Genomic DNA, 12,745 nt, shown 5'->3' with positions numbered 1-12,745 from the left:
TAAAATCTGTGCAAAACAGAACATATTGTGGTTCTGTAGCTGCTCCGCATCCCTCTTCTGAAAGCCTTGGTCATCCCTTTAATCTCAGGCAGTCTGGAATCGGCAAAGTTGTTATTTGCAGGCTGTTTTCTGTTTATTTATTATTTATTGCCAACCATAGACATCAAGGAACCAGTACATGAACCAGTCACCTGTGTCATCTAACTCATTTCTCTTTTCAACGTTGAGCTTCACAGAAGCAGGGCTGGCGTCCTTTGTAGAAATCACAGAGCACAGTGCTTCCAGCAGCTCAGTCATCCCTTTTTCTTCAGTGTTCTTTGAAAGGGTGTTTCTCCTGTGATTTAACTCGGACACAATTTCAACATGTTACGTTCTGTCGCAGAGGTTGGATTGCTAGTTACTGCACTTGATGCTGCAGAGGGACTGGGTTCAGCATTCCTCCTTGAAACATGTTTTGAGTTGAAAAATTGATATCTTACTATCTGTAATGCAGACATTTAATGGAACATTAAATGTTGGAAAAGGGAAGGAGAAATACAGCAGTATAGAAGCTTTCTTTCATTTCACGCCTCTGAAGACCGGGGAATCTCCTGATTGCCATCATTAAAAATCCACTGTGTCGTCACACATTACGAGAGCTGCTATTGAACTGACCTGCATGCCTTAAAAAAAAAAAAAAAAAAAAAAACGGTAACAATGCTTGTGGCTGTCCATTCAAATCGATATGAGCTCTGAACAGATTGACTCCAAGCAAAGTGTGATTATAACAGGGAGAGTCTAGATGTGAGCAGGTGCATGCCCACATTTATTAAATATCAAAGGTGGAAATGGTGGATGTGTATAATAGCAGTTGCTTGCATTTCAGAAGCTCTTCAGAACACTGACAATGTATTGCATTTTATATCGGAGTCAAACTTAAAAATCAAACCCCTTCCTTTTAATATTGGCTCTGGATTGCCACCTCACAATTCGGTTTCCCCCCCACGCTTTCAGGATGCCTCAGATGAGCTGCTTCTGAAAAGGCTTGAAATTACTTTGTGCGACCTACCTCTGAACAATTAGAAAACTCTTTGTGTTGCCGTTTTTGATGTAATAAAATTCATTAAAATCTATTGATTCCATTTCATTTTGTTTCTACATGGTAACGTCTGTGCAAATTCAAAATGTACAGTTGCTGCTTGAAGATAAGGTTGCAAAATGTAAAGAGAAAAAGGAACTTGTTTACTTGCATGGCTCTCCTTTCCCTGCCAAATAAGCAAAGAATTTTATCCTCCCTTTTTTGTTTTACTAAGAAATTTAGTCACAGTCAAACTGGAACAGTGGCAAAGGCTTCTTGTTTAAATGTTTGTCTAATCTGATTACTAGGTTTTGTTTTTCAGTATTACTGATGCTGCAACAAGACAAACTGTACTACTAAAACACTTCTCTGATGTAGGTGAACGTTCAAGTCATTGTAGGTGAACTTGTATGTAAAAACATATCTTGGTGCCTAATTCCTTTTTTTTTTTTTTCTCAACAAACACCCATCCTCTGTCCAGTGGATGAAAGCCAGAGCTGTTATAATAACCACGCCTTCCAGAATGTTCGTACTGCTGCACACCCCATAATATTTCAGCATCTGTAACATTTTCTTTTTTGTCTAGTGAGATAGAATCATGTTGGTTTGGGAGTGGCAGGAATAGTCTGCAATGCTGGACTGAAAAATATAAATGTTCCATAATTCCACACACACCCTCTGCAGCCCTTTGCTGAGGAGGCTGGGAAAGGCTATTAAGACGAGACCTATAACAGTTTCCCTTCCTGAGATGACCTCGATATTGAAGGCTGTACAGTTTGATTTCAGTCCCCTCTACTTGAATACGATCTAAAGGAGATGAGATTGCGGTTCTTTGGGAGGTAGAGCTGATTTCAAAGTTCTCTACAGCAGGAACCCCACAGTGTGCAGGGTATGTTTAATGGTTATGGAGCCGCACAGCTGACACAAGTTCAGTAATTACCGACCCCACCCCTCCTCCAATACTGCCTACTTGTCTTGGCAAACGGTGTTGGACTTGTAATTAATGTTGGAACAGATAACAACCTGAGTTAATCTCCTGTCTTGCAGGTGAAAAGGGCAGCATGAGCCATGGCTCTGTAGTGGATGGCAGGTTCGAAGGCTTCATCCAGACTCACCAAGGAACCTTCTACGTGGAGCCATCGGAAAGATACTTGGACAGATCAGTGCCTTTCCACTCTGTCATCTACCATGAGGATGATATCAGTGAGTGTTTCACTTCTTCTGTGGGATTGTAGGATGTTTTTAAAGCTACTAGTCGGGTATGAAACTGTTGCTTAAATGAGGTGTCAAGGCAATGACTTCAGTTGTGTCCACAGGTCCTGGGGAGTTAACCAAATGCTTGTGTGCTTTGCATGCTGTATGTGCATTTTAGATTCAATCATCATGGGTTATATGCTGTTGACTACTGCTTGTTAACTAATGGTTTTATTTTAAAGAACAGTCAGTTGATGGTAATATGTGAATTTTGAAGGTAGGCATTACTTGCTGCACGGTGGTCTCAGTGCAAGCTTATCAATGCTGCAGCTGGATCCCCAGCAGTAAAGCAGTGAAAGGGGCTGCTGCACTTTTACTTTTCAGGTGAAGGATACCAGTGTTCAGAAATGCATGGGTGGCTGTGATACAGTATGTTATGTGCAGCAGCCCTGTGGACCTGAAAATGGTACATTTAACAGTGTATGCTTTAACCAGAAGAACTTCCCACTTTACTTATGAAGTCCACATGAAAGCACATTGGATACCATCAAATGTTTGTGTTTCAATATGAAAAGTCATGAATGTATTACATGTTGGGCAAGAAAAAGGTAACCTGTGTGTTTACATACAGAGCAGATGTGGTCTCAGCTTTACACTGCTGTAGTAAAGAGTTGGATATGACAACTTGTGTGGGTTAGAAGTAAAACCCTGTGTTCATTTTTATTGTTTTATAATTGTTTTATTTTTCGCATTGTTTTATCTAGATACAGATACACATTAATAAAATAACTCGTAGATGTACCGGTATGTAAATAAACATAAATTTTTGTATGTTTTAAAAAAGTATACATTGTGTTTTAACTAATATACATACTTTTTATTAAGCATTATCTGCTTTTTTTTTTTACATTTTGACAAACAGACTAGCACAGAAATAATGTTACCATAATTTTTCATTGCAGTAGCGGTATTTCCCCTCTATTTTATAGTTAACTGCCTGTTTACAATAAATATTGACCATGCCCGCTATAAAAATACAGTAAGATAAAAATACTTGTTACTGCACAGTGTAAATCAGATCAGCATGAGATTAATTCAACAAACACAAAAATAGTTTTTAAATGGATTCAGAATGTTGTACAATTCAGCATTAACTCAAAAAGCAGGTTACTGAAAGAATGTGTGCTCATAAGGAGCTTTAATGTAGCACAAATATTCAAGAATTAAACGCAAGCGTACAACAGAACTCGGTTTTCTTTTTTCATGGCTTATTGTCACAATTTGAATTCCAAAAAGTGGGAAAATATATACATTTGCGCAAGTCCTAGACAGCTTCCGATTTCCTTCAGACCATGTCTATGGAAACGGCTGAGCTTTGACAACTACGATTGCAAGTATTTTTTTAAATAATTTTTTGTATAACCCTCCCAATTTGAAAATGCCATTCTATGTTTGCTTTATAATTAGTTTTATAGTTGTGTTTGAGGAGAAACGCAGAGCTCCAGTTCAAGGCAGAGAGGATAATCCTAATTTACCTTGTAAATGCAAATCGCTAGAGGTAGTGGTTATTTTATTTCCTACTTTAGTTGAAAGGTGGGATAGATCTTTTGTTCTATAGATGAAAATACAGTACAGATATGCTTGAAATGTTTAATTTCTGATCAGACTTCCAAGCTTGACTCAAACAGGCCTCCATTACAAGTCACAAACCAAACAGCTTGTCTTAAAACAAAGCAAGCCAGTTTAGACATTGCGTTAGGAAATTCATATGGGCTTAAAGCTGAGGGAACATAATGCCACTTTATTCCCAGGAACAGTGGCTTGAAACTTGGTTCCAGGAGACCGGGCAACCAAGTTTGAGGCAACTTTGCTGTATCAAGGCCTAAGTCTCCCCGAGGGTGACATGCAGTGACCTTAAACAAAGTTCCTAGTCGCTTCATGTTCCCTTAATTTCAGAACACAATGTGTGTGTTTTAATTGTACTGTATGATTCAGTACTGCCTTTGTTTTCTGAGAAAGCATTTAAAATGTGTTCGTTACATTATGTCACATTCACATGGTGTTTTGTGATTTGCATGTAAAGCATGTGGCATTCAAAGGTTGTAAAAGGGAGGTGTCGTCTTCAGAACCTGTTCTGGTAATCCCTGAAATAATATCCGTGACTCCAGCATTATTTCAATGCAATACAGCGATTCCACTATTCTATAGACTTGTCTATTTTGAGGTGCATTTTTTTTTGGGGGGAGGGGCCATACTTCCCAGAACATCATTTTGAATTTTTGGCAAGAATTCTTGGCATAACCTAAATCTGACAGCATTAATCATTTAGCCGAGTTGTAGAATAGTAAGTGCGAGGGAGGTGGTTAGAAAACATTTAGGCACAGCTTTGCTGGTAGTTATGTGTGAAATGTTCACTGCTCAAGTTCTTTTTAACATTTCAATTTAGTTTTAATGCAGTGTCAGTTCTCCAGTGGTCCAGTTCTCTAGCTTCAGGCTTTAAAAAGGTTCTGTCAGAACTCTCAAATTGATTTGGAGTTTTGGACTTCCTATTAAACTCTATCATGAGGTGTGCATTTATACTGTCTGTGCCTGTCTCTGTATCCTGCCTGTTTGGTTGTCTGATTTTTATTAAGTTATTTTATTTCATCAGACCTAGCACGGCTTCAGTCAGGTGAAATGAAGAGAGTGTCTTGAGTTGTAATAAGCTGTATGGCAGAGTGGAAAAGATGTAACACTGCTTTTAAACTGAACGACAATTTAGCCACGTCATTTCTTACTTTACCAACACTGCACAATTTCAGCTGTTGACATGAATGTGGAAGTGTATTCCACAAGGAGGCAAATGGCAGAGGGCTTCATGGATACAGCTAGTAACATTGCATGTAATATTGCAAGTCTTACTGAATTTCTACTTATTTATGATTGTAATTGAAGTAACTTACAAAAAATAGATGGTGATTAAGTAGATTCAAGAAAATGCACAGAGTCCTTTTCTTCAATCAGTTGCCAGGTTTATTGAAATATGCAGGGAGTCTGGTCCCAGGTACAGGACAAACAATACTCAACATTACAATGTTTGCATGACATTAAATACCCTTCTGTATAGATGGTCCACCTCTCCTTTCTCTGACACTTAACCAATTGCAAAGGTAGTTTAATTTATTGTGTGAGTGTTAATGTGTGTGTGTCTGTGTGTGTAGTCTAGTGTGACAACCTCTGAACTCAGTCCATTCTTCACACTCCTGGAGACAAAAGGTCCATATATCTGCCTTTTGTTATCTCCTTGCGACCCCCTTTGATGCCAGTGGGATTATATCTTTTGATCTCTCTGAAGTCTTTAGAGCCTGTTCCCTTCTAGTCCACAGCATTGTTATCTCGTTAGCTTGCAGTCATTGTTGGGCAAGAGTTTGTAGACGCAACGTCTCTATCAATGGTTAGCAGTACATGCAATTTGAACCAAACAGTCTGCTATCTGCAATATTAGTCTCTTTTCAGAAAAGAACACCAGTATAGCTCTGCCAGTCCACATGCGTAGCAAACCCCTAATCAATTCTCGAGCCATGTTTTCCAGCAGTAATCATTTTGAATTGGTTCTTTTGCTCCACCTATTTTTTGTTTCTATTGCTGTTTATCTTGTGAGTTTGTCTGGCCTTGTGGCTATATTTCCTTATTCTAGAAGAAAAACATGTTTTTCTTGAGCTCTGCCATACATTATTGCACAGAGTGGGAGTGTCACTAGATCAGGGGTGGTGAGCCCACATCCTGAAGAGCCACAATCCTGCAAGTTTTGGTAATGCTTTATATTGCGTGGCATACATTTAATATTAAATTAATTAATAGATATGAAATTGATATTCAATTTACTTTCAATTATTCCCTGTTACTTTCCATTAACAAAGTCAGATTAAATGTATGCTGCCAGTTCGACAGCTGTGTAGAAACCATTCATTTCAACAGAGCTCGGAAACACCCCAATAATTCTCATCATAAATGGGTAAGGGGCTCTTTAAAAGCAGCAGCTATTTATGTCCTGCTGGGTCTCAGAATCATACAAAACAAAGCTATTGACCAGTGGTAGATGGGTGAATTGTACAGCAGGTCACCTGATAGACCATCAGTAAAGATGAAGCTCCTTCATGGTCTGATGCTGCAGATAAATCCTTTGACAATTTAATTTTTTTTTCCATTGACCTTATAATTGACAGGAGAAATAGTGCAGTTAACACAAATTAAACTGTTACTGTATACATATAATATTGCATTCATGGAAAGGTCATTTATTTGACCCATTTTAAATGTAAAGCTGGCTTTAAAAATTAAAAAATATATAAATATTTTAAACCGTATGTTTCAACAAAATGCAGATATTTACAGCACACTGTCGCGGTATCTCAACATTGCCAATTGCTGGCATTTACTTTTTAACTTCCAATCCAATAATTGCCTGTGAGGCTGAAGACAAAATTCAATAAAGTGATAATTACAAAAAAGTTTTGCCTGAGGAAGCATTGGACGAGGAGATATTTTGAATGTATATCTGTTCTCTGCAGTTGATATTACACACACGTTGTGTATTTAAAACCATGTTGAACTGAACTGCAGTAGCAGGGAATTTTAAATTTGGTATACTGTATTTAAACACGATTGGACTAAAGCGTGAAATTACACAAGTGCATTCTAAATATAACCTTGAATCTAATGTAATGTATTTTAACTGCAGCTGTTATCAGTTAGCAATTTAATGAGTCATCCGTGTTTTGGTTTGTTTTTGTTGCCAGTTATGTGCAAATGCCTTTAAAGAATTCCCATTGTACTGAGTGTTATGTTGAATTAAGTGCTGAAATGAGTTGATGGCATTAAATAAATGACTCCCATTATCTGCACAAATACTATGCGAAATATGACCAGCAGCAGCGCTTGGCTTCTCCACTTAGACCTGTATTTTGTGGGAGAGGAGGTGAGTGGAGCAGAGGATTGTCCCATACTGTATGTACCATACGTACTGATGTGACCTAAATAATATTGGATCTCGTGTGCTGTAAAGGTAAACCTTCTAAACCAACAGATTGGCCAATCTCCCTCAAGGTATTCTGATAGGTTGTGTGCCTTTCTGTTGTATAGAAGGGCTTAATTATGCAAGTCAGTATGCAGACTCTTTGTTGGTTTCTTGCACCTGAACTTTTTTAATTTTGCAAACCTGATCTGTTGGAGTTTCACATGACACACAGTGCCATCAGGCGGCTCAATGTTGCAACCATCTTAATAAATTGATTTTGGTTTGCATTTTTGATGACAGATGTTTTGCAGAGATCCTCCTTAAAAGTATTTCAAGAATATGTTTACAAAACACAATACCTTGTTTACAGGTACAGTTCAGGAATGGAAATAAAACTCCTAATGCATAAAAAGTTTTGCCCATTCCAGATAAAACCAGGAGTGGATTAAATAGCTATGCAATGGGAGTCTTATTTCCATCCCTGAAATTGTACCTGTAAACATGGATTTACAAAATTAAGCCAAACTGTTGATTTACTAAATCCATGTTACTGGACACTATAGCTAAGCGACGCGTCTGGTATGTTTTGCACTGAAAAGCAGGATGGGAACTCAAAGTTTCTACATAATCATGACAGATTAATCGATATTCTCTGAATTGCTGCGATACTTTCATGGTGGTCTTTATCAGGTTGCTGATTTGAAGACAAGGTGAAGTACGAACTAACTTACTTGTTACTGTAATTCAATGCCCAGCCTCTTGTCTCTCTCATCATCAATGTTCATAGCGAATCACTGCTGGCTGTAATGCCCAATGCCGGCACGTGATTTTTGGTTTTGCCAGGAATCATTCCAGTCAGACAGCTACACAGAACTTGAGTGCAGTGAGGGCTGAATACTGTCCACAGGCAGGGGAAGGCCAAATCACACCCCTAAACCGAGAGAAATGTAGCTGTAACTCTACTGTACTTGTAGCCATGGCTGAAATAATCCTACTGAATTTACCCTGGCATGAGAAACAAATTGCAGTAATTGTGAATAAGAGTTTCCTATTGCAATTCCTACCATGTATCCTGCTTTTAATTGACTCAGAGTACTGGAAAAGCATCTAATTCTATCCTTGGGATGCAACTGATCAATAGGATTAGACCTAATTAGATTTTTAATGGATAGTAACCTTTTTCAAGGACAGTGGTATCTAACTAGTAGATTTTTAATAAACTAATATCACTATAAATAGGTAACTTATGCTGAAAAAACTCAAGATGTGGTGTGGTGTGGTGCTTTTTATTAGTGTCAATCTACTGTACACTACTGCAGTTTTGTTTTTACGCAGTTCTCTCTAACTACCTCTTGTGGACAAAACTAGAATTGCCATTAATAATCTGCTACAGTAATGTACTTGCTGTGATCTGCAGACATTTCCAGTACTAAACTCTTTATGGCTATGTTTTATGTCAATTATTTAGTAGACTGTGATGAAGGATATCCTCGTGTTACTGTTATACCCAGGTTAGTCATTTTATAAAAGACATTTTGTAAAAAGCATGTCAAAGCATTTAATACACTTAAAGTACTTTTGGTAATCTTGGATGTCTTTGTGCAAATGTGTCTCCAAAGATAACCCATTCATTTCTTACTCCTTACTGTATCTGGGCATTTCTACTACATTCAGTCCCGAGAAAGTTAAATGCAGTAATCAAAGAGAAAAATAATTTATTTCAGTCTGCAGCTTTCCAAAACGCTTTTATACACACCCACGCTTAAACTTTTTTCTTCTATTGTTGCCTTTTCATTGGCGACTATCTATGATTTGCATCTCAATGAGGTGGCATTCAGCAGACAGCCAAAGAGGCTTTTTTGTTGAAATGGAGACTATATTGTCAGTGATTTTAATAAAATGCTTTTGCTCCCCGTTTCCAGTGAATGCAGTGACCAGCGCTGGGCAATCTCCCATTAGTGACTTTGGGGGGGAAAAAGAAAAGAAAAAAAAAAAAGTTTAGCAGTTTCAGATTCCGAAATCCCTGCAGTCCAGCGACTAGACTTATCATCCAAAGCACTTTATGTGAATTAGCTACAGTAATTGATTTAGGGATTACTTGCTGTTCGAAAACCAGCTTTACCAGGCTCTGCATTGGATTTTACCAATAAAACGGGGAATCCTGCTGATTTGTGCCTGGGCTTTAAGGTGAAGGTCTGTTCCTATGAATAGGGGGTTGGGATACTGTTTTCAGGTGTTCAAAATACAGTGAAATTAGCTTTTTATTGCCTACAAGCACAAGTCACATTTTTATTCCGCATTAGATGAAAAGACAATTCTAATGAGTAAAGTCTTCATACTCTGGGTTGCTGTTGGTGTAGCTGCTTCAGAATGTTATTAAAAGCCTATACCTGGTAGGAGGTGAATGGAAGCCTGTAGTACAGTTGCAGAGAACGCGAACACTTTTAAAACCGTGCTTGAAAAGTCAGCAGATTACAAACTCCTTTTAAAGCGTAATCTTCCTTACATCACTTTATTGTTTCTTGGTTTCAGGACACCCTTGTCGTAAAGAGGCAAGGCTGCAGGGTGAAGGGTATTGGTGTTGGCTTGGCTTCTGTTTGAGTGGGTGGCTGTGATCTCTGTCTGGGTGGCAGAGCTGCATGACATTTAGAGAACTCCTCTGCATGGCTCGCCTACCTTAGAATATTTTTATATTTATAAGGAATTGCGAGAACAAGTTTGTCTGCAAATGCTAATGTATTATTAAATTTCAACTTGGCAAAACCCCATCTCAAGGCTAACATTAAGCTTTGAAGATACGTGCTTGTAAAAGTGTATCTTGCTATAAGCTTTGGGAGTCTTCATTTAATGTTGATTTCTTTTTGTTTTTTATACCATAGCATTGTTTGTTTTTCATTAACTTGATGGATTTATGAATATATAAGCTTCCTTGGAATAGTGCAGCCAGATGGCTGTGTTTACCTAGAAATCACTACAAGTGAGCTATATTATATACATTTGGGATCGTTGGGGGTGGATCTTGGCTTTTTAATCTCCTTGGAAACAGTCAGTTTACAATTAAATTGATTTTGAGTCTTTTTTTTCAGTGATTTTATCCTTTTAAATCCTTCATCTGAGCTTTAACATTTTGAACTTTCGAACTGAGGTTGGAAAACAACAAAGGAACTGAATTCTAATCAGTACTGTATAAGACTCTCTGCAGGCATTTGAGTGTACTGTATTCCACTGCCCCTCGAAGTAATGGGGCTGTGCAGCTTTCCTATTTGTTCATTGCCGCAGTGTTCTTACCTGGAAATCTGGAAGTTAGTGTTTTTTATTTCATTTTGTGTGTTTTTATTTCAACATGCATTGTTGGAATATAATTTTGCCAATGAGATTCATGGGATTTACACACTGTTTAGGCATTTTGGTTCTGGGAACTTCGTTTTTGGTGATTTTTGAGTCGCCATAGCTCATTCTTGCTCAGATCTGAGATTCTGGTATTCATTATTGAATCACTCTAAATAGCTACAGTTTGGAAGACACACAGCTTTCGGATTCACGTGTTTTAAATATTGTTTCTTGGTCATGGTTTTTTTCCCCATTAAGAATACGTTTTTCCCTAAATATCCTTGCACATCAAATTTACTAACAATCTTGCTTCGTTCCCAGTGCCAAACCGCAGTTCAGTGAAAGATCCCTCACCCACCACTATTCATTGGAAGAGAGGCTGTTGCGTCATTTGTATCTGTCCAGGATGCTTGGTTTGAATCAAATTTCACCAATTACTGATGTTTTTCGATTAATGAAAGTTTACATTTTGGTGTTTGGCAAACCTTAAATTCATGATCCTCCCCATGTTCACATAATGTGTGAATTTTAATATAATTAGCCTGATATCAGAGCCAGCAGATCGGCATGCTGTAGACAAAGGTATTCTGACATGTTTGCCTAAAGGACTCCTATAGTCTGTCATGTTGGTTTGTCTCACTTTGCCCGGTAGTTGCAAAGCTGTACATCACACTGCCTTGGTGGCAGTACTGTACACCACACTCGGACATTTTTATAGTTACTTCAGTAGAACACAAGGGCTTTAGGTGGCCAGTTAGAATGCCAGAATACATTGATACAGTATACAATGTTTATCTGGAGGTAAGGACCCCTGCGCTGGAGACTGACATAGCAGCCTTGCAATTGGCACAGCTGGCTGATAACACATCTATATTGTTAAACCCTTGAGCCACAGAACTAAGTAATGAGAGAGGGAGGAGGGGTAGGGAGAGTGCATTCTTAACTGGTTTGAGATATACATTCTTTACCAGTTATTGGCAGATGAAAGAGTTTCAGTAATGTTGCTATGACTTGCCTGTTAACAGTAGGTGTGTTGTGCAGATTGATACCCCACCAGTATATCGAATGAAAAATGTTGTCATTCACAGATTAGAAGAAACGCCCCATGAGAGAGTTAGTATGCTAGATGCTTTGCTGCCTCTCTTGGCTTGGCTTGTTGTTTTTAATATGTTTTTAATAGCTTCTGATTCACCGAACAGGTTGATTATTTTTCTGATCACCCAGGGGAGTGGGAATAATGTTGATATTATCTCCAGCTTCTCATTAGCTGTAGCTACAGAAAGCTTGAACTGATGCGTCTCAGTTGCACACTAATGTGAGTGAACAAACAATCAAGTTACCTGGAACTGAGAGAATCAGCTGCATACCTTATCTTGTAAAAATGCAAATGCTAACAAGACTAAAATGCATAATTTTTCCTCCGTGCAAACAGATCTAGTAGTACAGTGTTGAACAGAGATCCCTGGCTGATTTTATAAAGACTCTCAAACCTCAATTATAACCCAGTGCTTAGCCAAGTATGTATCAGCACACTGCCATTTACTGTAGAAAGAACATTTTTGCCGTAGGGATGCCTGGGGTGTGATCGGCACATACTCTAGCGTCACATGTAGAATTCAATATGTGTTTGTACAAAAAAAAAAAAAAGATATCCTCTCCTTTTGAAATGTATGCCTGGCTAACACAATCACTGTTCCTGCAAGAAGCAGCGTTTCAATTTGACTTGAAGTTGTGGCAGGGGAGGAACTGGGGGAATGTTACAGACGTCTCTGCTGCTTGAGGAGTGTAAAATAGAACTTTTAAAATTCAGAGAGTGAGACTATGTACAGTTAATGGGCATATTGGTTTGACCTTTTTGAATGCTATGCTGTGTACAGATGATGGCAGACACCATGTGATCATTCTTGCCTCTGATAAGCTGCTGGTCACCCTGTAAGATGAGTGCGTAAGTGGCATAGGAAGATGAGAAGCCATACATTAAATTGTGCTGCCAGGAGGAGTTCAGAACAATGTGGAAATGTAAATGAGTGGTTTTCTCATTCCCTACTTGTGTTAGAAAGATCAGTAAATAAAAAGCACTGCATGTACTTTTTAAAAATGTTTTTTTAACGTCTGACTGAGTCCGCTGTACTCTGTTGATGAGTCTTGTGTAGCGCATGGTCCATTTA

At 38.3% G+C, this 12,745-nt stretch overlaps 1 protein-coding gene across 2 annotated transcripts in view; it reads left to right on the top strand.

The window, feature by feature from the left end:
* The window catches only part of LOC121294484 (disintegrin and metalloproteinase domain-containing protein 10-like), a 65,941-nt gene that overhangs the window by 39,826 nt on the left and 13,370 nt on the right, over nucleotides 1–12,745 (top strand). For both annotated transcript variants that reach the window (XM_041218225.1, XM_041218226.1), the window contains one exon: nucleotides 2,105–2,260. In XM_041218225.1, the coding sequence (XP_041074159.1) occupies nucleotides 2,105–2,260 (156 nt within the window). The remainder of the gene's footprint in view (nucleotides 1–2,104; nucleotides 2,261–12,745) is intronic.

The sequence above is a fragment of the Polyodon spathula genome, chromosome 19 (assembly GCF_017654505.1).
Source record: "Polyodon spathula isolate WHYD16114869_AA chromosome 19, ASM1765450v1, whole genome shotgun sequence".
Taxonomy (NCBI): domain Eukaryota; kingdom Metazoa; phylum Chordata; class Actinopteri; order Acipenseriformes; family Polyodontidae; genus Polyodon; species Polyodon spathula.
This window is presented reverse-complemented; position numbering and strand designations above follow the sequence as displayed.